This window comes from Ascidia mentula, chromosome 2 (assembly GCF_947561715.1).
Source record: "Ascidia mentula chromosome 2, kaAscMent1.1, whole genome shotgun sequence".
Lineage (NCBI taxonomy): Eukaryota > Metazoa > Chordata > Ascidiacea > Phlebobranchia > Ascidiidae > Ascidia > Ascidia mentula.
In genome coordinates, this window is record NC_138567.1 from 15,015,808 (window position 1) to 15,040,785 (window position 24,978).

At 34.9% G+C, this 24,978-nt stretch overlaps 3 protein-coding genes across 3 annotated transcripts in view; 1 reads left to right on the plus strand and 2 right to left on the minus strand.

The window, feature by feature from the left end:
• The window catches only part of LOC145889688 (AP-1 complex subunit beta-1-like), a 36,103-nt gene extending 19,897 nt beyond the window's left edge, over window positions 1-16,206 (minus strand). Inside the window, exons 1-19 of the mRNA XM_082980687.1 lie at window positions 16,104-16,206; window positions 15,719-15,905; window positions 15,235-15,370; window positions 14,971-15,084; window positions 14,518-14,649; window positions 13,545-13,741; window positions 13,236-13,302; window positions 12,930-13,084; window positions 12,543-12,663; window positions 12,215-12,310; window positions 11,530-11,645; window positions 10,928-11,093; window positions 10,616-10,714; window positions 10,332-10,409; window positions 9,720-9,913; window positions 9,183-9,243; window positions 8,924-9,049; window positions 8,485-8,610; window positions 5,415-5,560 (exon numbers count right to left, since the gene is read on the minus strand). Coding sequence (XP_082836813.1) covers window positions 5,415-5,560; window positions 8,485-8,610; window positions 8,924-9,049; window positions 9,183-9,243; window positions 9,720-9,913; window positions 10,332-10,409; window positions 10,616-10,714; window positions 10,928-11,093; window positions 11,530-11,645; window positions 12,215-12,310; window positions 12,543-12,663; window positions 12,930-13,084; window positions 13,236-13,302; window positions 13,545-13,741; window positions 14,518-14,649; window positions 14,971-15,084; window positions 15,235-15,370; window positions 15,719-15,905; window positions 16,104-16,200 — 2,414 coding nt within the window. The 5' untranslated portion in view covers window positions 16,201-16,206. The remainder of the gene's footprint in view (window positions 1-5,414; window positions 5,561-8,484; window positions 8,611-8,923; window positions 9,050-9,182; window positions 9,244-9,719; window positions 9,914-10,331; window positions 10,410-10,615; window positions 10,715-10,927; window positions 11,094-11,529; window positions 11,646-12,214; window positions 12,311-12,542; window positions 12,664-12,929; window positions 13,085-13,235; window positions 13,303-13,544; window positions 13,742-14,517; window positions 14,650-14,970; window positions 15,085-15,234; window positions 15,371-15,718; window positions 15,906-16,103) is intronic.
• On the plus strand, window positions 276-4,007 carry LOC145888930 (uncharacterized). The gene is made up of 11 exons (XM_082979800.1): window positions 276-302; window positions 366-425; window positions 683-765; window positions 1,528-1,702; window positions 2,121-2,307; window positions 2,390-2,556; window positions 2,638-2,815; window positions 2,991-3,022; window positions 3,155-3,259; window positions 3,518-3,662; window positions 3,922-4,007. Exons 1-11 carry the CDS (start codon window positions 276-278, stop codon window positions 4,005-4,007), a joined length of 1,245 nt encoding a protein of 414 aa, XP_082835926.1.
• A 672-nt stretch (window positions 16,207-16,878) lies between the features above and the next one.
• Window positions 16,879-18,770, minus strand: LOC145890230 (uncharacterized). Its single transcript, XM_082981250.1, has 5 exons — window positions 18,502-18,770; window positions 18,279-18,387; window positions 17,997-18,158; window positions 17,768-17,914; window positions 16,879-17,661 (listed from the first exon to the last, which is right to left on the minus strand). The coding sequence occupies exons 1-5, from the start codon at window positions 18,768-18,770 to the stop codon at window positions 16,879-16,881; spliced, it is 1,470 nt and encodes a 489-aa protein (XP_082837376.1).
• Between the last annotated feature and the right edge of the window lie 6,208 nt (window positions 18,771-24,978).

Below are 24,978 nucleotides of genomic sequence, written 5' to 3' on the forward strand. Positions count from 1 at the left end.
CAACTGTTTTTAACATCAGACCTTGTCTGGTTGCTTTGTATACTATTTTTGTTATTGTTCTTATTTGAGTGAAATATTGTAAATCGCTTGTTACATTTTGTGTGGTTGTTTCAAGGACCGTATACCAGAGCTTAAATCAGACGAAAATTAGCCAACTAATACACAACGAAAAGCTGAATTTTCAAAGACAAGTTTTGCATGATGTCAGTGGCAATATCATTTTCATAAGTGCGGTCATGCCCAATAACCTGCAATATGACACCGATAATCACTAAATGTCTGTGACACAGACTTATGATAATGTAAAAGTGACATCATAAATGCTCTCACTGAAGTTAGTCACATAAAAACTGTTTTTGTCCCAGAAAAAGTTCTACCTGCAGGCAAAGTTGTTAGAAAACATTATAAAATTAAATGACATCATGGTTTGAATTCAATAAGGAAGAACAAAAGAAAAAATGAAATCAAAAATATGAATTAAAAAATAATATTTAATATGAAAATTTTATCACAGATTAATGACATGTTATATAAGTTGAGATTTATTTAAAATTATGTTTATTGAGAGCAAATTTTTTGCTAAAAAATTTCTGACAAAAGTTTCAGTCAACAAAGTTACATTTATGATAAGCTAGCTTTATAGTGTGAAAATGACAATAACATTTGCACATAACTTTGCCAGCTTCAGATCAGAAACAGACTTCCAGTTAGCATCGTAATTGTTCCCTGTCAGAAAAGACAAAGGCCTGGGGCAAGGATGGATTCGTAAGAATGGTGAAAGGAAATTTTGCCGGTGAAAAAAGATCGCTACATTCCACAATTAATGTGGTGACGATTATATAAATCCCCTCCCACAGACCAAGGCTTTAAATGAAGTTTTAGTTATCGAAGCAAAGCTACAAGGTGAGCTTGCTTTAGCATGGATATAATAGAAGAGTATTTGGTATTTTTTTTCAAAGTAACTATATTAATTTTTATATGTTTAGTTCACAAAAATCCTACTTGGTTTGAATAGTTGCTATATTTTGACCAATTTCATTGGAAAACTTCATATCTGGAACTACAATGATGATTTTGCAATTTATTGCCACCATTGCTCTTGCAACGTTAACAGATTGTGGTAAGATCAAATTTATTTTGTTTAAAAAAAATAATCAGCAACTATTGGCAGGTTTGTTAGAATTGATTCTTGAGATCACATGAGCATTTTACCCCAAAACATCCTAATTTCGATGTTTTTTTTATCTTATTAAACTGAGACAAAATCACATTTAAAAGGCCCTATTTGGTTGTGAGACAATTTTTGGACAAATTTCATCGATTAAAACAAAGGCCACTGAGGGCTGTAACAATATACACAACGAAAGCTTAAAAGCACACAAGTGTTTGAACAGCTTTGGTTGAAAATGCTTGTTTGGTGCAGAAAAGAAAAAAAAATGCAAACTGAAGGTAACTGAAACTGAAAGTGATCCAGATAATAAAGCGAAAGTGTTTATTTACTAATTTACGAATCAAATGGCTTTGTAGCTATTATCCTCTTCACATTACAGCTTGTTCTCCCAACAACATATGCCAGCAACAACGTGATCTCATTGAGCACTCAGAAAAGACTATCACACCACTGGAGAGAGTGCTATTCAGGCAACGCACTTGGGAAATTTCAAATGAAGGCGGTGGAAGAAACATTTTGCTTGTCTTTAAGGTAATTATGACAAATTTTCGATCCAAAGTAACTTGGAATTATGACACAGCAAAGTGCAGACAATCCAAAATTAGAAGTGAGATTGCTTGATTGACCTTTCTCTCATTCAAGTACAAACATGTGGCGGAATTTAAATCGACCTTTTGCTAAATTGTAATTACGCAATTTGTGGAAGTCATGACTGGGTTCATACCCATTATTTTCCAATTAAAATGGGAAACCCGTGTCACAAATTCGGGGAATGAAGAAATTAATCGGAAGTTCCAGCCATAAAATCATTAAACTACACAATATTTTATAATACAGTGCACAACCCAGCACTGTAACTTAACACATCAAAACACTGACTATAAATTTGCTTAAACAAACAAACAAATTTACAGGACCACTCAATAAACTGGACTAATTCTTTTTTCAGAATTTTGAGACATTACCGACAACCCCTGTGACAATTCAAACTATTTCCATTTTTGGACAAATCGAACTTAAGCAGTACTCCGGTAAATTGGGCAACTTTGAAATAATCCTTGAGAACATTCGACAGATGGTTATATTTGTTTCCATCAGTGAAGAAAGCTCAGCAAAGTTCAGTCTACAATATTACGGTAAAAACCTGTGTCCTTTTTGTACATCATAATATCCGATTGATGAAACTTTCTTAACCTCTTTGTTTAATTTGGTTTCCAGCTGGATGCAAGGTTGCCCATGGCAACAACATGCAATACCCATCACAAATCGAGGATCCAAACAACCCCACCAAGTGTTGGATAGTTGCACCACAGCTACTTGGAGACAGAAAAAGGTTTTACTTCACATTCCGCGATGTCATAGTTGCCGACCAAACAAACCTGAGAGTAAGTCTTAGGACATTAAACTAATGGCAAAAAATACCTCTTCTTGTAATGAATCCAACTGGTAAAACTGTGTTTGTTTAGCTTTGGGATGCTCACACAAATGAAGAAATTGGCAGTATTACTGAAGACACCAAATTTGAAGTGTTTGCTGCTGAAGCATTGCTACGAAATCAATCTCAAACGTTTATCATTGAATTCACTTGCAACGAGCTGTCCACTTGTGACACGCGCCACAACTCCTTCTATGCCACATACTACGGTAATTACAGTACTTTGTTGAAATAATTATAAACTTTTTTTGAAAAACAGCCCTTGCTTTGGAATATATCAGTGAATCCACAGAAAAATGTATGGTAGTTACTAATAATGCTGTTTTGACATAACAAACAAAGCCTATAATTTTAGAAGTTGTAACATTTCTTCCTAAATTTCAGCTATGGCTGGGAATGAAGTGGAATGTATTCAAGTAAGAAAGTTATATTATTTCTTTTCAAAAATATTTGAACAACAACAAAACCAACCAATAAAAAAAATTCGAAATTTTATCATTAAAATACCAATACAAACATATTAACAAGGCATCGTTATGTTGGTTTAGATTCAACAGCTTTGTGGTTTGCATGCGCGAAACATGCCAGCAGAATTGTGTGACGTACCATGCCCAGCTTTCGAAAGGATGTTGGAACAAGAATATCTCATGGAGGTTCAAACGAAAACAATTTCCCTAATTTTAGTTTTGTAGTTTTGTCAGATAATTGCAAATATTAAACTGAAAAATTTACTAATAATTTATTTTACAAATTTACTAATAAATTAAGATGGATTGCTTTTCAGCAAACTAACTTTGAAACAAAAAAATTTCAAGAAATAGGACCCAAAAATATTTTTTGCTCCCATTTAAAAGTTCAAAATCTCCAGATTTTAAACAGAAACATTGTAACAATAATAACTGTTATTACAGAACAATGTGCCCTTGTTAAAAAGTGGGGGAAATCGACGACAACAAACACCTGGATGCAAACTTGTACGATACAGAAGATTCTGTGACTGTCCTCGTGACACTGAACTTGTTGGGTTTTGCTATACACCTAAGCTATGCTGGGAATGTAAGTTTCTTGTATGAATATTTATTTGAAAAACTTTCTCACAAACTAATCCCCAGGCTTCGAAAATCCACATGAACAAATATTTTTAAACAGTAAAAATTTTGTGTATAAGCTGCAGACAGATGGCCACTGTTTCGACCTAAAAGGTCTCATTAAAATTTTGTTAGGAAAAATCTTTCAATGCACACAAACACTTTTATCAGTTGGGGATATTTTCGTCCACGTAGGTTTTGGTTAAACTGTGATTTTTTCATTTCAGTTGGAAACTGTGCATGGGCTTGCATCTTCATGAAAGTTACGCAATGTACACATGTCAAGGTTCTACGAGCTGTTCAGTTGTTATAAGAGACGACACTATTTATTCAAACATTTTATTATACCATGTCCAGTTGGGTTTTCAATTAAAATGATGGAAATTTCTAAGAAATGGAAAAGAAACAGATGGAACATGTTTATTGTTGAAAAATGGTTTACGATGTAAAGTTTATGTACATTGTGTTGTATTACCTCCAACTAAACTGTAAAGTATATGCTGTTATCCAGTTCATTTGCACATTATATATTTTACTTTTTTGTACATTGGTTTGTGAATACACCCTAGAAGTTTGTGTGAAATAAAATTTCTTTGATTTTGAAAAATCCGCTTGATGTACAAATTAATACATGTGGTTGAGAAAGGCAGTCAATTATTCTCTAAACAACTAAAAAAATTGGAAAAATTTCTTTTGTCTGATCCTTTTAAATATTTAGTTGTTACTTGTTTTGCTGCGGAGAGGATGTGGCAAGAGATCAAATTAAGACTTAGAAAAGTTTCCTAAACAAACAAAATGAAACATTCTCTTGAGCAGCAGAAGGTGGTAAACAAAGTAGACAGATATGTCATGCAAAGGGTTTTGTGTAATGTTTTTTTTATGAGTAATGTAAGATAATGACTGTCATCAAAACATAAAACATATCTCAGCCAACATTAATAACAGACAACAAGTGGTCAAAATTTTTTTTACAACAATTAAGTTGAGATTTTGTTGCAGTTCGTACTCCTATGATTTCTCAGAATTCAAACCAAAGCACTAATTAAGAAGCTATGCAGGCACTCAATCAACATCGGACTATGGCTGCTGCATTTTCAGTTCAGGACTCAGGTTTTTCACCGTGAAACAAAATCAATACAATGCAAAGGTCAACCGCGAGTTTTACCACATAAGTGCACTGTTGTGAACTGGCACCAAGTGTTGGTGATCGGTTCACAATGTTATCTACACCACAAACAATCAGGAATAACAAGAATACCTGTTGGGCAACATTTTTTAAAGCTCCCAGGTGGAAACCACAACAAATGCAACATGCTTTCTGTGTATCTGATAACAAAGCGAAGCACTTTTGTTTAAAAAGTTTCTGTTTTTATCTGATGGATTTCTGTTCTAAAAGCTGTTACAATCGTTTGTTTGCCAAGTCAATTTTCAACAGTAATGCCTGACCTTTGCAACTTGAATAGCAAATATGTTCTTTCAACTAAACAATTTTCAAAAAGAAAAAAGATAAACAAATGTTCAAGACTTTTAAAGGTTTAAAGGTACAGGAACCCAAAATTTTTAAAATAAGCTTTCATCAAAGAAAAAATTCTGAGACATGTTTCTCAGAGTGTAAAAATATAGACCTAGGTGTTTCCATAATACAAAACAAACATTAGACAACAAACAAATAACCTCTATACGCCAGTTTCTGTATATCAAATATGTGTTTAACTCAAACCTGTTCTTGTTGAACTGGATCGCAAAATCAGTCATTGGTTGCATTGCTCTGTTGATAAATGTGAGGACAATGAAAGGTTCCTTTTGTCTTCTTTGGAAAGTTCCCATCAGTTCTAAACCTTTCGCTGCAGCTGCATTCAACCACATCTAAACACAATATAAAAATATATCAAATTTGCTGTTGTTTTTTGCAACAAAGTATGTGTTTTTGAACCATCCAGTCAACGCCAGCATAATAAGTTGTGACATGGGATTAGTTTCAAATTGTTGTATTATGTTACTGCCCATAAAAGTAAATAAACATTGTATTTTAGGTACAAATTTAGTTACTATGGTATACAATGGTTCAACTTTGCAAAAGTGACTGCAAAATGCCAATGAACATCAATAAAAAATTATCTGTACCCATATTTGCAAACTTTTAAAAAATTTGGAAGAGTTCGAATCAAATTGTGCACATACTTCACATGCTTGTTTTGGGCAGTTTGGCATCCAAAATCCCACTCAATCATTCAATTTATAAGACAGGTTTGATAGCCAGTACTGGTCATTTTCACATACTGGAGGCGCAATTTTACTAACAAGGGTCGTTACATTTGGTTGTAACAGGTCGTGGAGTGATTAAAATTACAACTGGGCGATAATCAGGTGTAAAAATAGCTCATTGTGTTGCCGGTACGGAGAAATAAATCGCTTGGTAATAACGTGTTATGCTTGAGTTGGACACGACATAAACTTTCCGGATTCTCGGCGGGGATTAAGCGGACATTGTGCTAACGGCGAATTACACTGTAAAACTTTGTTGATATGACTTGTTTTTTTTTTATTAATTATGGCAGATTTTTTTAGGATATTGTGTTGGAAACAGATTGCAAGAGCACAGTCTTTCAGAATTAGAATAGTTTTATTTTGATTACAAGACGTCACATACATAGTAGGTTAAATTCGCGTGAAATCAATTCTATCAGGTCTTGTAATGTCAGAGTCCAGTTATGGTTGTAATCAAACAAACACATATGATTTGTAAGGTAATTAAACAATTTTAAAACTCGATTTTTGTTACGCGCTTTGGTGATTTAAGTTGCATTTTCGTTTGCTTTTACGATTTACGTTTTCGAAAAAGTCATGAAAATTTCGGAAGAGTTAAGGTTGCATTACAACTTAACAAACATCTTGATTGTAGCGAAGTTTGCGGGGAAATAGTTTTATTACATTTTTTTCAAAAAAATACCAACGGCAAGCGTCAATGCTTCAAGATTGGTCGGTAGTGAAGCCACACCAAAGAGATATTGTTGGTGGTATCAACACAAAAGGAAGATAAAAATCAACATGCGATCGCACAAAAGATGTGTTTTAAACATTTACGTTTACGCCATCGCTACCGAGCCCGAATATGGACAACATCAACAAGTTTTAACCCGAAAAAGCACCGGAAATCATAAAATCGTGGTCGAATGAATGCCGTGTTTTGAAGGGAATTTCCTTTTCGGCTGATTTCCATCTTTACGCTGAAACATTGTGTCGTCACACTGGACATTGTGTTCCGATTGTTTTGGCAACGCGCGTAGAATCGCTGCCAGCCCTCGGCGCAAACTAATTCACTTCGTGACGTCATGTTCACAAAAATCGTGATTTCCTGTTTGTTTTTTTCGCTGTTCGATATCGCGATAAAACCTTTATTCAAACTTAAAAAACTTATGCCAATATATAAGTCAAAAACATCGAAATAGAGTTGGGCAGCTTTTTAATGTAATTTAGTACCCTTGTCTGACAACCAGGGTTTAAAACTAGTCCAATTCCAATACTTTTGTTTATTGTTTAATTCTTTGAACTTTGTTTGCTTTCGACGTAATCTTTATGGCGAATTCGATACGCGGAAGTTACTTGGAAATTCCTGCTAAGTCTTCTTCTGAATTTACGGAGCTTTATGTTTACTACAGAAGGTTATACCTCATACACAAAAACTTACATTTTGGTGTTTACGAATAAAATCGAAAAGTATTTTTGTGATAGTTATCGAATTTTCGCCGAATAAGATGTGGAAACCTGAAAGAAAGTTTTTTTTTCGGGTGTTTAATTTAAATGCGGGAATGGTGTTTTTTTTCTTATATGTTAATAGAAAAACAATTAAAACGAAACATGCTCAAAGAAATTCCTACCCTTTTAAAGAGAGGAATTTACCTGAGATTTGAGTAATCGTTTCATTTTTCCTACCGAGGAAATCGCTGTTTAATTTAAATGTTTCGACATTAAAAGGTAGCAGGTTTATAAACAAAAATATTTGAATTTTCGAGAGGTCGTTTCCTCCCCGTCGGCATTAAGCTTTAGTTGTGACGCAACAAAGCCTTTGCAGACAGGAGAAATGATTTTTAATTTAAATGTTTCGATCGTCGGAACAATGCAGGAAACTTTAATTAACGGATTTATATATGTTTTACTTGGTATGGTGATTTGATTTATTGCGACCCAGGGTTACCTACAAATGTTATCACAAAACAACATTTAAATATTTTTAGCCAGTATGGAGTGTTGCCACAATAGCATATATATTTATATATAGCATATACAGAGCATAAAAATATATGCTATTGGATCAAAAAGTGGGTCAAAATATCAAAATATAAATTGTGTGCAAAATGCATTTTTTTTTTCCTTTTGACATATCTTACCCAACAGTAGCTTAAAGATATGCTGTATGCTATTGTGAGTAATATATATATATACATATATATATGCTTTTGTTGGTAATTTTTGCCAAAAAGAAAAAGTTTTTGCATTTTGCATACAAAAAAAATGCATTTTGCACACAATTTATAATTCACATGACTGTTTGATAAAGCTTAAAAGATTGAGTTGTTGGATGACTTCTGGCCACAATTAAAGACAAGTTTTAAATAGAAATGCTACAATTCAAAACAAGGAATCCATGTTCAACAGTTAAATGTTTAAATGTCAAAACACAAAGTCTGCAAATATACGTTTCTATGGTTGTGCCACAAAGTATACAAGGTGGAACTCGACATGTCCATTATATTAGAATCTTAATATATTTTACCATTATTGCCACTAACCTCTTTTTGTGACATGTATGAGCCAGGAGATGGGTTGAAATCCAACCCAAGCAGGGAATCGGCAGGGGGTCCTGCAGGGGCGGCCATTTGTTGTTGCATGGGAGCAGCAGATGGAGTGGTTCCGAGCTGAGCATAGAGAAACAATACATAAATGAAGTCCAGCATGATACAAATGCAGAGTTTTTAAATTAAGCCCGTCGAAGGAATGATTTCAGTCTCCACAACCGAGAAGAATCTCAGATAATTGAAAGTATAATCACACACAGTGGTTACTTGTGTGCCTTTACAAAAAGTAAGCAATGATTACTAAAACTGGAAACAAATATTCACTTCCTACTTACTTACTAAACCTATTTTTAAATTATACATATACAAAATTTGCGTAATCATAACTGTTTTTCCTAATAATTTTTGCAAGATGTTTCAATTCAATTTATACCAGAAAATCGAGGCCTCCTATTGGATCAACAACAGGATTTACAGGCATGGCTGGTGCCTGGACAATGCTGGAGCCAATGTCTAAACCAAGGAGATCGGTAACAAGGGTGTCCTGAGCAGGAATAACCTAAAAATGGGACAATATATATTATTGTTAACTTCAAACAATCAGGTGTGTAAAATGTACATAATGTTCATATTTATTCGAGGAAGAAAAATTGCATTTAAAGCTAAACAAACAAACTTGTTTTGAACAATACCTGTGGAGTTGGGGCTTGGGTTGGACTCGCTGTAGTTTCCTCTGCACCACTTTCTGGAGATCTAAAAACACAATTGGCTCTTTATCACCCTCGTGTGGACAAGTTAAAACCCATCATGAGGGGAAGTGTCAACAGTCATATTCAAAGAATTACGTAGATACCCCTTCACAGATATATACATGAAATTGCACAATTTTGGATGACACATCTTCCTCAGGGCCATCCTAGACATAGTAAGCTGAAACTACAATTAAACAACCCCCCTCCCTTATCTATCTATGCTGTAACACATATCATTAGATGTGCAATGAATTTTTTTTTGATGGAAATATCTTGCTGAGATGTTTTCAACACCTTTCATTCATTATAGATCACAATTTTTAACCCAGTATGGAAAAAGTCATGATTCATCTGCATTTGAAATCATGAAATAATTAAGTTGTGGTTGGTTGTGCTTAATGTCATATATGAATTGAATTCTGTCATGCATATTCTGCAACCCAATGTGTTTCAAGCGAACAAACAAAGCCAACTTACTGGGAACCAGCTGGTTTTGAGTGCAGAGATTTTCTCATTGCTGCAGCAGCTCTATCTCCTTCTATGAACGAACTTGGTGGCTTGTGGTAGACGGAGGCCAGTGATGCGATGTGACAAATCAACTCATCCAGCAAAGTTGGTTCAATCAAATCTGTTTCCTCCGATATAAGTGGTTTCTCAGCCAATACCACATCCTGTTGGGTGAGTGGTAAAAAAATCTATTACCTGACACACAACTTAAATTCATACAAATTGTATTTGGCCCTTAGACTGACAATGACTATTATCATAGAAGTATATATAACAGTTATAGTTTTATGGTCCAGGGTGAAGGTTTTCATAAAAAAGTATAAAAAAACTTACTTACTGTTTTAGAAATCACCATGACGCAAGTTATTAATAACCCCATATTACAACTAAGTTATTGCAGCATTCCATTGTTTATGTTTTATATTGAAGTTCACAATACCAGGGTGCACATTACCTATTTAAGTTTTTGTAACACTGGAATTAAAATTCCAACAACAAGCATAATAATATGAACATTTCTTATGTGTTCAACAATGCAAACTTGTTCGAAGGTTTGTTTAATATATTGTTAACACTGCTTACTTTAGCTGCAGCAGGATCTGTAGACAACAACCTCCAGTAAATGTATCCTCTGTCACGAAGATCAGGATTGTCGCTGTCCTAAAAAATAGAAAATTTAAATTGAGAGACTTGAAAAAAGCACATTATGAAATACAATTACAGATGTGTAGATATTTGTGTGCTTTAAACACCATTGACATTAAATACTTAGTTATTATATAACATTTTATATGTATATTATATTAACTTCAAAACAACATGTGTTGTTTGCAATTGACACAAACAATGTTTTTGTGATGACTTACTTGTGTTGCAAGACTAAGAACAGATTGTACAAGTTCTTGAGTTTCTGTGGGTTTTTTCAAGAACAGTTTCACGATTGCAGTCAAAAGTTGCAGTTGAACCTGAGGCAAAACATATATGTATGAAATTCCAACACAAAAATAACTATAATATAAAAATATAAATCAAGTGCATGTCACTACCTGTTGCTCACAAAAAACAAAGTATCCTCAAATGCTGTCAATATGTGTTTTTTTTCAAAAAATTTGTCATTGTTAGGTGGTAGTGTTGGTGTTAAGTTGAAGCAATAAAACACGACAAGAGTTGCAAGTAACCTGTGTATTTTCATCATGAAATCCTTCCAGAAAAGATTCAAGAAGTTCATCAGCATTGTCAATTCTCTCTGCATATTCACCGATGATCCAAATCATTGAAGCACGAGCCTCCGGCTCATCCAGTGTATCCAGGTTCTCACAAAGATTGGCAATGATGCTTTCATATCTACACACAATACATTTTGTAAAGTAGGACTCACAGACATTTGTCGTTTTGTTAGGAATGCTAAACACAACTGAAACATACATACAAACAACACAACAAGTTTTTTTTCATGTTTCAAGAAAAGCAAGTGTAAAAAAATTGATGATGTCATTTTAGGCGAAACATGTTTTTCTGATATAAAACTTTTAGTACAGATCAGTCTATTTTTACTGATGTTTTTAGCTTTACAGAAAAAAATACATAATATGGTAATTGATCGCCAGCCTGCCAGAATAGCTTAGTTCATTTAAAAACGATCTACATCAAAATGGTTTATTTACATATTTCAGCCTATTCTACACATTTATATCTTGGATACAAGGTGCTTGAAATGGTATAAACAGATAAAAATGATCACAAACAAAATATTTTTTAAATTATGTTTAAGACAACTTACTTGTTGGGATATTTTCTGAATATATCTTTTATAACGACGATGGCTTCTTGCACAACGTAGTTAACTTTAGTTTGGATGAGATCAAGCAGAGTGCTAACACATCGCTCAGCTGATTGCTACAAATTAAATATAAAAATACAGTTCATGGAGAAAAGAAATACAAAACATTACAATAAATGTTGCTTATTGCAATGCAGGCAATACACTGAATGCATTTTCGGAATTGTTTACTGTTACACAACTAATAGAGGGAGATTCCTAATGGCATCCAAGTTATTTGTGAAAAAAACTGTCCATCTCGAAAAGTGCCAAGACACCAGAAAAAGGAAGTCATGTTACACACCTGTACATATGTGCACTGTCTAAGCAAAATTGAATCAAACGATATGGCCAACTATATACATAGTTATTTTCAATATCACTTTGTTCATTGTAACAGTGCGAATAGTATGGGATGTGTATCTTAAAAGTGCTCTGATTCACATTGACTTTTATTGATTTTTACAAAAGTGGTTGGAAATAGCAAGGCCTTATTGATTTGTTCCAATTATGTCAACAGGAAACTACTGGTTGTTCTGCAGGAAACAATCAGCTATTTGTTACAAAAACCAGTTTGCATCATTATTCTAGAGGCTGGCAAGTGTAACAGTGTAATTCTTTGACATGTATTGACAATGTTATTTACCTCCACTTTGATGGCACACCTGCCAATAGCACGTACTGATTTTCTCACAAAGTCCACATCAACTTCTTGAGCGTATTCTTTCAACTCAGCGAGCACCTAAACAATATCAGTGTGCAATGAAAAGTCAATTTCATGTTAGTCGTATACTAGTTGTTTGACAAAATACATGCATTGCTTCTGACACTACAGCACAAAATAAGTCAAACAGGAGAAACAAAAGGAATCATAAACATAATTTCTGCACAAAAACAAAAGACAAGTTTTTACATAACACCAAAAATAAAAGCATTGCATTTACATTACAATGGAGATGAGCAATATATTTTACCTGGGCGATGTTGGATTGTGAGGCGAGTCTTATCATAATATCCAACTTCTCGAGCTTTACATAAATTGGATCGTTGTATTTTACAAAAAACACTTTCATCTCATGTTTGAGGACACTCGGCCTGTTGAAAAAAAATAAAATAATGTAATTTGTGCAAATATGTTACGTATTTACCAGCAAACAAAAGCTTAAAAACAGATTAAGTTTAAAACTGTTGATTTACATATTAACCACTCACAAAGCTTATTTGTGATTAGGCAGCAGTTATGACCACATTTAAACCAGATGTGGTATATTTTGGAGTTACTACAATTTTAATATATACCTGACTAACTGCATAGTTTTTACCAAAAATTGTGTAAAAAAACATCTTTTCATCACATTCACCTTTTCTGTACAATGAGGTTGATGTTTCGAAGTGCAACATATTGAATTTCTGGTTCAGCACTTAGCAGTGTTACAAGTGGTGGAGCAAGCTTTTTGAGTAAGTTATTCTGATATTCCTTTTCGTTGTCCATCAGTTCCAAAAGCTTCATACACACCTATCACACGAAAAAGCTCAAGTTACTTAAATTTTAAAAATTAAACTTTGACAATGTTTTGCAAAACAAAATGAGTCTTTCTTAAAATAATTGACAATTTCTGTTGACAAAAATTAGTTTACTATGGAAAAGACATAAACAAAACACTCACTTTCACTGCTGATAGCACAACTGAAGAATTTGCATGTTGAAGTCTTGGTGTAACTCTCTCAGCAATACTGAAAACAATAACAAACAACTTAGTTTATTACTAGGATTAAAAACACAAAACACAATAAAACTGCACTTTGGAGATTTTTATATATCTATGCTTTTATATTATACCAATAGTTACAGTCAGAATTGGATGAACAATATTCTTGTATGTATTAATTTTTTATAAATCTCCCTTTTGTTTTGTCAAAACTGGTCTGCAAATCTGAATTCGGTTACAAAAGGTTTTTGACTAATTGCTATTTACCTCTGTGCCTCGCGCGAATCTTCTGGGTTGTAGTTGGAGAGAGCATCCAATATGAAGATTTGTCCCCACTCTGTGCATTCATTGAGAGCAGTGAGAAGTTTGTTGATAGTTTGTGGTGTCATGAAGTTAACTTGCTCGGCGACTCTTGTTGATGTCTCTCCAATCTCAGACAAGGCAGCCACAGCATTTGCCACCACCTGCAGCAAATTAAACTTAGTAGAAAAACTTCCCAGTGTTTTTAACTGGGCATTATGTATTGAGGTGGAAAACTTGCAAGCAAAAGCACATCCCAGCAATGTACTCCAAATTTAACTAGTTTGTAATTGTTTGCTGGTGACAAATTCAAACTAGGATCAATTTGCAAATAAGATTTTCCATTTGCAACAAAATACACCACATTTACCACCATACCAAACATTGTATACAACACATATAATCACTGTCAATATTACTCTGATGATGAGTTTATTATGTCATGTTGCATTGGTGTGAATAGCACTAGCACAAATAACAGAGGCCGGGAACCTACGGCTTGCGAGCTTGATGTGGATATTTTGATGATGGCATCTGGCTCACAGATAAATCTAAGTTGACATTTCTTAGCACGATTGTTACAAACTTTTTCTGTAATTTTCCATAACGTAACAATCCATTTGTAACCATCATGCTAAGAAATGCCAGGTGTTATTTCGGATGCTTTGAACTTGTTTTTCAACACTTTTTTACCAAATGTCGAAAAATATCATATGGCTCTCAGAGAAATACAATTAAAAATATGTAGCTTTAAAGGCTCCTTTAGCCAAAAAGATTCCAGAAACTGGTTAATTAAGCTGGTATAAATTCTTGCTACATAAGTGCCAGACTGTTTGAATTGCAAACAGGATTCCATTTAGAAGAGAGTAACACTTGTCAGGCTATATATTGCACAATGACAGAATAGATTGAAGTAACAACGATAGACTAGCCATTTTACCATGGGATTTGAATCTGAAAGGAGATCCTTCAGGGCATCCAAAAAACCTTGATCCTCCACCATGCTGTTGTTGATGTCATAAAGCTTAGCAACACACACTGCTGCTGTTTTCCTTACATATGGATCTTCATCCTGAACAGAAAATGATAAATAAATTCATGGAAAACCTGTCAATATGTTACTCCACCCATACACAAAACCATGAACACACACACAATAGAGTATTTATTTTTCCCCTTGATATGTAATGTGAATTAGGATGCTTGTAATAAAATATTAACAAAAAGTCAGCGAGTGTGAGGCCACAGCAACAAACCTGAGATAGGACATATCCAACTCACACAATACTGAATGCCTTCACAGCAAGTGTACTTGAAACCACAACACTCATATACCTAGAGACTGGCGTACTGCAGAACATTACTGATAAAAAACACTTTTAAAAAAACTCACCTTGAGACATTTACGTAGTGGTTCACAGAGGTACTCTGTAATTTTGTCCACTCGAATACACCCCATTGTCCGAACAGCCAATGCACGAATTAGTGGGTTTGGGTCATCACAATCCTAAATATTTTAAATACATGGTTGATGAGACTATCTGTTACCTTAAATGATATATTAAGTTGAAATTGCCTTTTTGAGTTGTTTAGTATAAAAATAGTTGGTCTGAGATTGAAATTCATGATAACTTTCAAAGCAATATCACCAACAAACCTTGACAAAAGTGTTGACGGCCATAATTGCCATATCTGGTTGACTTTTAGCGTAATTCATCAGATAGAGATAAACCAATTTCTTTAGTTCCAAGTTATCAGTTTGCATGCAGTTTATCACATCAGGAAACAGAGCACTAAATTACAAAATATATTAGTTTCATGTATCAATTGACTTAATGTAGCAGCTCATATAGACCAGATTGAAAAGATTGTTATTTGCGGGGATATTTTCTTGGCCACTGTAGATTATGCGGTCAATGCATGAAACATTAAACCTTTTTCATATGTTAATACATTGGCTATTTTGTTAACATGGATTAATTGAAATTTCTCAAAGTGTGCAGGGGATTTTATAACATTTTTTTCCAATATCATACAACATAAATATGCCAGACACCCTTGTTTTAATGTTAAATGGAGATTTGCAATAAAAAACAAAGAGTTTCTTCTCAAATGTTGATATGAACAAGAAGTTTTATTACCTGACATCCTTCCCCACAGTCATGCTGGCGATGACTTTCTTGACTGCTTCCTTTTTCTTTTCTTTTTTATCACTGTTTAAATCAGCTTTCAGTTCAAAAATCTCACCCTTCTTAGTGGTGGTAAAATATCTTGAATCGCTCATATTGAATTTTTGAACACCAAAACACAGTAAAGAAAATACCCAAGCTGAAAATACAGACACATCATTATTAATGTAAAAAAAAACGTCCGATAAATTGATAAAAATGTTTATTTGCAATCAACGAATACAGGTGATGGTATCAGTTTATACAATACTACGTTGACTAGCTACGAAAGAAATATTAAATGTGCTTCCTATGCGAGTTAGTCTAAGACCGACTACAGGCTTCAAAAGCAACAAACCTGCTCTACAACACTTCCTACTACAAGCTGTTGAATCACGATAACTTATGTAGTAACCAAGAGAAGTTGATTGAAGCAGTCTTTCCGTATAGCGCATAAAAAATAGTCCTTCAAACACAATTTTCAATTTGCAAAAAAGCTACTCCACCTCTTTCTCAAAAAACTTTCATTGGGATAATCTTTTCGCTCATGCATTTTATTGCCGGTCTTATACGATTTCTATTTCCAAGTATTGACGTGTTTATTGATTGACAGGTGATTTCAGTTTCTGAAATATATGTTTTAACGGCGATTTAATTTGTCGCCATACAGAAAGAATTGCATTGAAATAATAAATGACATCTTAATAATACCAGAAAGACGTGCTGCTTATTTACAGGTTTGTAGAAAGATAACACTGCATACCGCATAGCCTACTCGCAGTGCGGTGAAAAATGGCTATGTGCGTATCTGACTCACTTTTCCCGGTTGAATGACAAACAAATTATTACAATGTCCCTTTGGAGACATAAAAAATGTTTTTTTACTTGTTGTATTTCTGTTTTAATTTACCGAGATCGGCGGAACTTTTTTGTCTAAAAATACCAAAGGCCCAGAACGTTTTTTTCATCACCTAGCTTTCTACAAATCATGTTTAGAATCTATATTATTCGAATGTCATCGATAGATCTCAATATTAAGAGCTATTGAATCATAAAAATTAAAAAAAAATTTTCACAAAACATGACAGAACACAATGCATGTGAAATTTAGGTTATTTTTATTTGTGAAAATATCAACAAAACTGAAACAAATCAGCAGAAGCGAATGTTGGCGGAACGAATTCGTCGACAAAAGTGTTCAAGTCACAGGAGTTTGGAGACAAATTACTTTCAGGGCTAGAATGACAAGCGTTTATTCCTTCACTCAAGTTGGTGTCGAAGAACTCCTGTGCCACTGGTGGGTAGAAAAAATTTCCAACGCCTGTTTCGAAACATTCCGGTGAAGGTGTTGGTTGTGAGGAACAATGGCGGATATTGGGTGACACATTGCCCAAATATTCATCCGCAGGGCTGTCGCTGTACGGTGAAGTGTTCCCGTATTCATAAACTTGTTGAACACCAGCATTGTGGGAACCGGCCAAGTAGTTATTGGAAACAGGATGATGTGACGTAAATTGGTGATTTACAGTTGGTGATTGCGCTGATTCAAAGTAGCGATATGGAACAGGATGAGAGGAAGTAGAATGATCCGTTGGTTGCGAATGTCCGGAATAATTACACGGAACTGCGTTGAATGAAATGTAATCTCCAGGTGTCGAATGGAAAATGTTTTGCGGAGTTTGATTGACTGTTTGGGCGGAAGCGATTGGTTGGAAACTCGAATATCCAGAGTAACTTGAAGTGAAATTGTTTTGTTGAGGAAATCCAACTTTTAATCGTTTGTTGGCCATTTCTGTGACGTCACAACCAGTGTATTCTAAAACGTCGCCAGAGAAACGTCTTGAGTTTTTAGTTTTGCCTCCATCGCATCGAAATCCTCTTGCAAATGGATTGTTGGCGATTTTCAATTTGGTCACCTTTAACACAAAAGATCACATTTAACTCTTTTGTATTTGGGAGGTTGATCTATTTGAAAAATGTTTGTCGTTTTAAAAGTTCAATAAAATGATTATTTTCTCTTACCTCGTGGTTTTGATAAGCTGTCACGGTAAAGAAGTTTGTTTGTGAAAAGCCAAATGTTGACATCGGTTCATGTTTTATATTTCTGACGTCATCGGTTCGAACGATGTGAACTCGAAGTTGATAACGATGCATGGAGTGGACGTTAAACTAAAACAATGGATTTTTTAAATTCCGACACCTTGATAGTTTAGAATTTATTACGTTCAGTAAACTAGTAAGTATTAATTACCTTTTCTGTTCCTGAGTGGGCGAAAGAGTTGGTGAGCTTGACTTTGTGAAATGTAAGGATTTCATTCATCAACTTTCGGCCGGTAGAGGGCGACTTTGGGTGAATATAAAACTTTTGGGGAATTTTTGGTTCTCCGCGACCAGAAACAATCCATTCACCATTCTGTGAAATATGGAAATCAAACGTTTAAATTTTGCTCAAGGAAAGCAAGGTAATACTACAATGCCTGCCAAAGATTGAATATGCCACGTTTTAAAGGAAATGTAAACTTATTTAAATTACCTGAAACTTGTATCTGTGTTCGTCGATGTTAACGACATCCATCAGAACACAATATTGTGCGTCTGGATTCAACCCAGAAAACTTCACTCGGTATCCTGGAAATATCCGTCTGAAAAAATGTATTGCATTAGTTTGTGAAATAGCAATGTTATTGGGAACAAAATATTAAACTCTTCTCGAAAATTTGCTTCAATTATGATAGGATTTTGTGTGCAGTGTTTACCTTCCAGGTTTGGTGACGATCATTTCAGTTCGCGCCGAAGAAAATTGTTTCCAAACATCGATATCTTGTAGATGAGCTTCTACGTTCGAATCAATCGGCGAACGAATGACTTGCGAATATTTCTCAGGGTTTGGACAAACTTGAACTTGTTCAATGTTTTCCTGTTGGTACGGATCTTCAACTTGTGGCACACGCTGGCTATCCATGCCTGCCTGCAGCCACGGAGAAACGCATGAAGGAAAATAGTTGGTCATTGCTTGAGTTGCCATGTTACTTGTTTGCTTGTAAGTGACAAATGATGACTCGTTGATCGCGTGTCACTCGTTTTATTCGCTCTTGCGCCGTCGGTGGGCTGCGCAATCATTGCGGGGAGTAAATTAGACAGGATAACAACTGTTTCAAGACGGCGCGATGTTTCAAACTTCCTACCGAGTCGACTGGAGCGCGTGTCTGTCGCTTATCTGTTACCTAATTATACAAGAATATCTGTAACTTTGTTTGTTTGTTTTGCCCAATGCAGCAGTTGACTTCGTTCACAGCCCACACAGCAAATTTATATATTTGACCGTGTTGGATTAACTCTAATATGTTAGTATTTAAGTGGCTATCATTTTCATCATTTGACAAAAATTAACGAAAAAAATGTCACAAAACCTCCATCACATAATGCAAACAAGTGTTAGATGTAATAGTCGCGCCCAAGCAACCAAGGAGTTAAATGCTATATTTATATATGATTTTAAACAAACACAATATGTACGTACATTATATATAACAGAGGGAACAAGGAAGATCTGCTGGAGCTTTTCCTTCCTCCATATGTTTTCAATCCGAGCGGTCAATGTCATGTTCAGTTTTGCTCAATCTCTCCCTTTGTTTTCAGTGGCGCGGGCGGCCGGCCCTGCAGTCTACCACGAGGGGCACGGGTCGTGCTGTGCCTTCGACTTGAACCTGTTCGCGATAAGAGATTGCGTGCTGGGAATGCACCGCGACCGCCCCTGAACTTCGGGTCTTCAAACATTATCAAACGGTGTTTACGTAACAACGTTCCTCATTATGTTTCGATAAGCTTTCCGTCCGACGGTTTGTTTGTTTGTTTGCTTTGTTAATGAAATTCGTTTGTTTGTTTGAAAACGTCAACTTGGAAAAATAGATTTTTTTGAAATGAAATTGTTAAACCATATAACACTTTCAACATTTTTGCATCAGTTTGCGAGATTTTGTGTAAAAACCACAGTTTGCTGAAAATATCATGCGCTGTCAAAACAGACTGTAGTAAATAGTGTTTCTAAAAAAATTGCGATTGTAACACCTTGACGTTGCGTGTTCTTACTGCCTTGATGTAACAGCAGTTGTCTTCACTTGTACAACCCGCTGAGATTTTTGAACTTTCGTTGAAAACAAATTACAGACAACTTTTGCCACTGTCAAATTTAAATTTTTGCATATGGGGAATTTCAAACCCCTTCCCTTTCCAACAGTTTGAAGAAACGTCATGAATAGACGCAAGGTGACGTCACAGAGGGAAGTTTGTCAGATAATAAATCTGCGGGTTTGTTTCCTTCCTACATATGGTGGTGCCGGTTGGTTGCCGAAAATAATTTCCTCGCTCAAAAGACGTCCATTTTTGCAACCAAAAATCATTAAATATATTCTTTGTGTTTGTTAAAAGCAAAATACACCCACAGAAATCTTCATAGAACCAACAATTTACAGGAAAACATGTTATGTTTCCAAACTATGATTGGCTGTTTTTTTTTTCCACCATACGCAAAAAGGATTGCCGAGTAATTGCAGACAATATACCGCATATAATTTAATATCATTGCAACAGTTGATGTGAAAAATCAGCGCCAATATTCGTGGTTATGACAAGAAAACGAACTTTCAAACAAACTTTTTGGAAGTTTATAGCGTTTTACCACATTTAAATACCTGTTTTCTTGCCTCATTAGTACGTGCCCGTGACCCCTGAACAATACTTTTTGAAAGGCAAATTTCAAACATATTTAATATATTTAATATAAAGGCAACGAAGAGTGCATAAAATATTTTGAAAAAATGTAAATTTGATATAAAAGACACGAAAATTTATTGATTAAACTTGGGCGAAAAATGCAGTTCATTAACCATGTTGGAATATTTTTAATAGGAGGGTATTTTTGTTCCTATAATTTTCATCATTTGACAAATGTTTAAATTTAAGTCATTAACGAAAAAAGTCACAAAACTTAAGTCAACAAAGCGTTACATGGTATAACATTTCCTTTTCGAAATTTGAACAAACTCAAAATCTATTTACTGTATGACGTCAGAGATATTTTGGTATTGTTGCGTCACAGACACGTGGACAGGAAATATCCGCTGGAGTTTTTCCATCCTCCATATGTTTTCAATCCAAGCGGTCAATGTCATGTTCAGTTTTCATCAATCTCTTCTTTCGTTTCCCGCTGCGCGCGCGACCCCGCAGTCTAGAGCGAAGGACACGCGTCGTGCTGCGCCTTCGACTTGAACCTGTTCGCGATAAGAGATCGCGTGCTGGGAATGCACCGCGACCGCCCCTGAACTTCGGGTCTTCAAACATTATCAAACGGTCTTTACGTAACTACGCTCCTCATTATATTTCGATAAGCTTTCCGTCCGCCTGTTTGTCCGTTCGTTTATTTGAAAACTCCAACTTGGAAAATTGAGTTTACTAAATTTAAAAACATTCTTGACATACAATTAAAGCAGAAAACTTTCTAATTTGAAAACTATGTTGTTTTAAATAATGTTTTTTTGTGTATTATTAAAAAAATTTCACATTTATTGCTTTAGTTAGTGCAACTTGTTTTGCCGTATTTAATTAACACTTACATTTTTGTTTGCGGTAGCAACACCTCTACGTCGCTTGTTCTTATTGCTTTGATATAACAGCAGTTGTCTTCACTTGTTCCTGTAGGTTTAAATCCGCACCTCATAGGCAGCAATTAAACATATCCACATATTGCCGCACTATTATAAGGATTTTACGCATTTTACCTTTTGCATTTCTGACATTTAAAATTTACTAATACATACATTCATTTTGGTCTTTATGTGACTGAATTCGTTATCATTGCACATATTTATTACCTTTCGTTATGACTTGGACTTTGCCGTGATTACGTCTACTTATATTGTACATATTTGTTGACGCAGCAGCTCTCATTGATCAATTAAGATGTAATCGTACAAGATATCGTACAATATATTGTGTATATTTGATTGAATCCGGTGTTGTCATATCTAAGACGCAACCAGCAATAACTTAAAATACATGAGTTTTTTCCAACTAATTTTGAAAGACAAGCAATGATAATTATGCTTAGCAGAGTTACCTGTGAGTTGTTGCTTTTTAAACCAAACCCATTCAAGGCCGAAAACCTATTCATTAACAATGTATCCTATAGGAAATTTACTCGGTTTTGACGGAATAAAATCCTTTTAATACCCTGCGACGATGTCGGATTAGCAGATAATATTATGAAAGTTAATGAAGAATATTCACAGGATCAGCAAATTGTTTTGGTCTGACGCGAATTAAAAGTTCATGTTGTGTAGTAACTGTGTTGATTTCGTGATGATTTCATGATTTAGTTGATATGTTTCACTTACAGGATTCAGTTAAAAATGTAATCGTGCAAGATATTGTGTATATTTAACTATAAATCAATCGCTTTCAATATCAATGGACATATGTTTAACTAAACGCAGGCTGATAAAAACCATCCAAATTATTTGACGGCGATCGGACCTCAAGCCATATATATCAACCATTTAATTGGTCACCAATAAAAAACATCCAGGCATAATAAAACGTCGTTTTGTAAAACGAATGCATATATGTACCTCAGTTCTCATAATTTAGTAGAAAAAACATAGTCCTCATGTGTCTTAATTATTGGTATATTCTGAATTCTGTGTTTTTTTAATCCCCGGGACATTTATAACTGGCATTTCCTTTATCGTTTCTAGTCCACGTCTGATCAACATCCTGGTAAATCAAGACGTCGTCGTGTTAAAAGAATTAATACATTCACCATAAGTTGCCAATCATCATAAATTTCCGAATTACACTCATATACATTTCACCAACACAGAAGCCTTTGCTGCTTTCCGATCAAGATGATATACAGTTTAGCTAAGAATTTATTTATACAAATAGTGAAATAAACACAAAACTTCATGCAAACTGATGGAGTCAAGCTTATGGAGGCGAAATTCAAGTAAACAAAAACCAACTCTAACAGATGATGAATGGATTCAGATTCCTCAACAACCTCATCAAGTATGGTTGGAACTTGTACCTCGTTTCATAATTCAAAAGTTCAAAAATACACAAACTTTTACCCTCTCAACGTGTTTATTGATAACAACAACAAGTGGAACAAAATAATCACAGTTGCGGAAAACAAAACAATTACCAGCATTTACAAAATTTAATATTGAGTTTTATAAACAGCACTATTACTCCAACCAATTACTGACAATAAGAAGTTACTTCAATAAAATAATAAAAGGCCCTTCAGGGGTAATATTATTTATAAATACCAACGTTTTGTCTAAAAGAGCCTTTTTGTATCGACAATGTGCCTGCATCAGTACAATAATATTGAAATAAGTTTACGCATTTGATGCAACGTCGATTTTGAAAACGATTCTACAGCAAAGTAATGAAATTATCACTACATAGAGTTTGGCATGATTCAAAGTTTGTGTTATCTTGACAACAATAAGCTGCACTTATGCGACCATGATAAGGCACAAAATACAAATGGCGAGGTTTATCTACAAGGCGTGTGAGAGGGAGTATTTAGGCGATGTTTTTAACTTGGTGAATAATTGAAGGTGGCAGAATAGATTTTCCTCTGCCGATAGTTTGTATACCTTGAGTTGATTGTATGGAATGTTTCCAACATCATAGCATCACATTTACAAGTAAACGTTGATCCAGAGACAAAATGTAGTAGGAAAGTCACTGGAAGCAAGGGAAATCCCCGCATAATTGTTATGACCAAAATGATTCTACCCACGTTGATGTCAAGTGTTCCAACACTCACACATGATAAGAGTGTCCATGTGTTGCATGACGTGAGACGTGGACGACAAGACCGACCAACTCATCATGTGACTCATACCATGGTGCATAAAATGACGACGCATAAAATACAACCAAACAGCATAACGAAGAAAACGGAGTGCGTACACCAACCAAACAGAACGTGAATTTTTATTCTTCAGTTTAGGCTGAATAAATCTGACGTCATAGATGTTACTTTGTCCTAATTGTGAGATTTTTGAATATCATTTGAAATATGAAAGATATCATTTGAAACATCAATTTTATGTTCCAATTCTTCTCCCATCGGAAATTAAGTAGGAGTCTACACATAGTAGGTTCGCGTGACGTCAGAGACAAGATTCGTTTCTGTCTGTGTGATGTCAAGTAAAAGTACTTTATATTTTCTACAAACTGAATGCAATGTTTATTTACAGAGTAGTTTTTGCTTCAATCACATGTAAGTTTTCTCGATTAGCAACCACAACCACATTTTCCTGTTGCTGGCGCCTGAAAACGGCACATAGGCCATCACTCTATTATAAAGTAGTTTCGATGAGGGAATTTAGAGAGCTGTTGATAGGCAGCAGGATGGTTGTTGACACAGCATATGTCACTGGAGGCATAGGGACTTCACCTAAGTTTACTAATGCTATGAAAGAAATTGGAACCCAGTAGAAAAGAATGGTTACCATCAGTCGGAGGACTTTCTTTTGCATTTCTGCCGAAACCAACAGCATTAATGGTATAATATATTTGGAAATTCGAATGTGCTTACCTTTGTTTTGTATTGTCGCCCTTCCATCTCTTCGTCTCTCGTTCACTTGCCTGGCACTGGCAGTTGACTTCTTGTAAATCCAAAAATACGTAATTGCCACGAAAATGAAAGCCAGGAAGTTGAGAGTAGTGATGGCGATTGAATATCCCCATGCCTTATAGTTGGTTGTTACATACAGTTTGCTGATGCAAACACTGCTGTTGCTGTAATATCTACACATAAACAATTTTGTGGCTAAATAATTGAAAATTTTGGCCGAATAAAAACGAACCCCAAATATCCAGAAATATCAAATAGCTCAGTGTAATTGTAATCCTCAAGAATATCCACATCCAGGAATTAGCATCGTTCACTCGCACGAGGGCAGTGTTGACTACTTGGGAATCGTTGCTTGTGGAGCTGTGTTTGAAAGCTACAAATTGACCCATGGAGTTATTCATGCCTGTGTACGCAACGCTAGTGTCATTCGAAACTGGTTTGACCGCCAACATCTACGACAATCTTACTAGAAAAACCGACTGCAACATTGTCAAAAAACGGATTCGCATTCATCCAAGCTTTGGTTTCGAACAAATGTTGAAGTTGAGTTGTGAGTGGAATGAAAGCAATTGAATGTTTG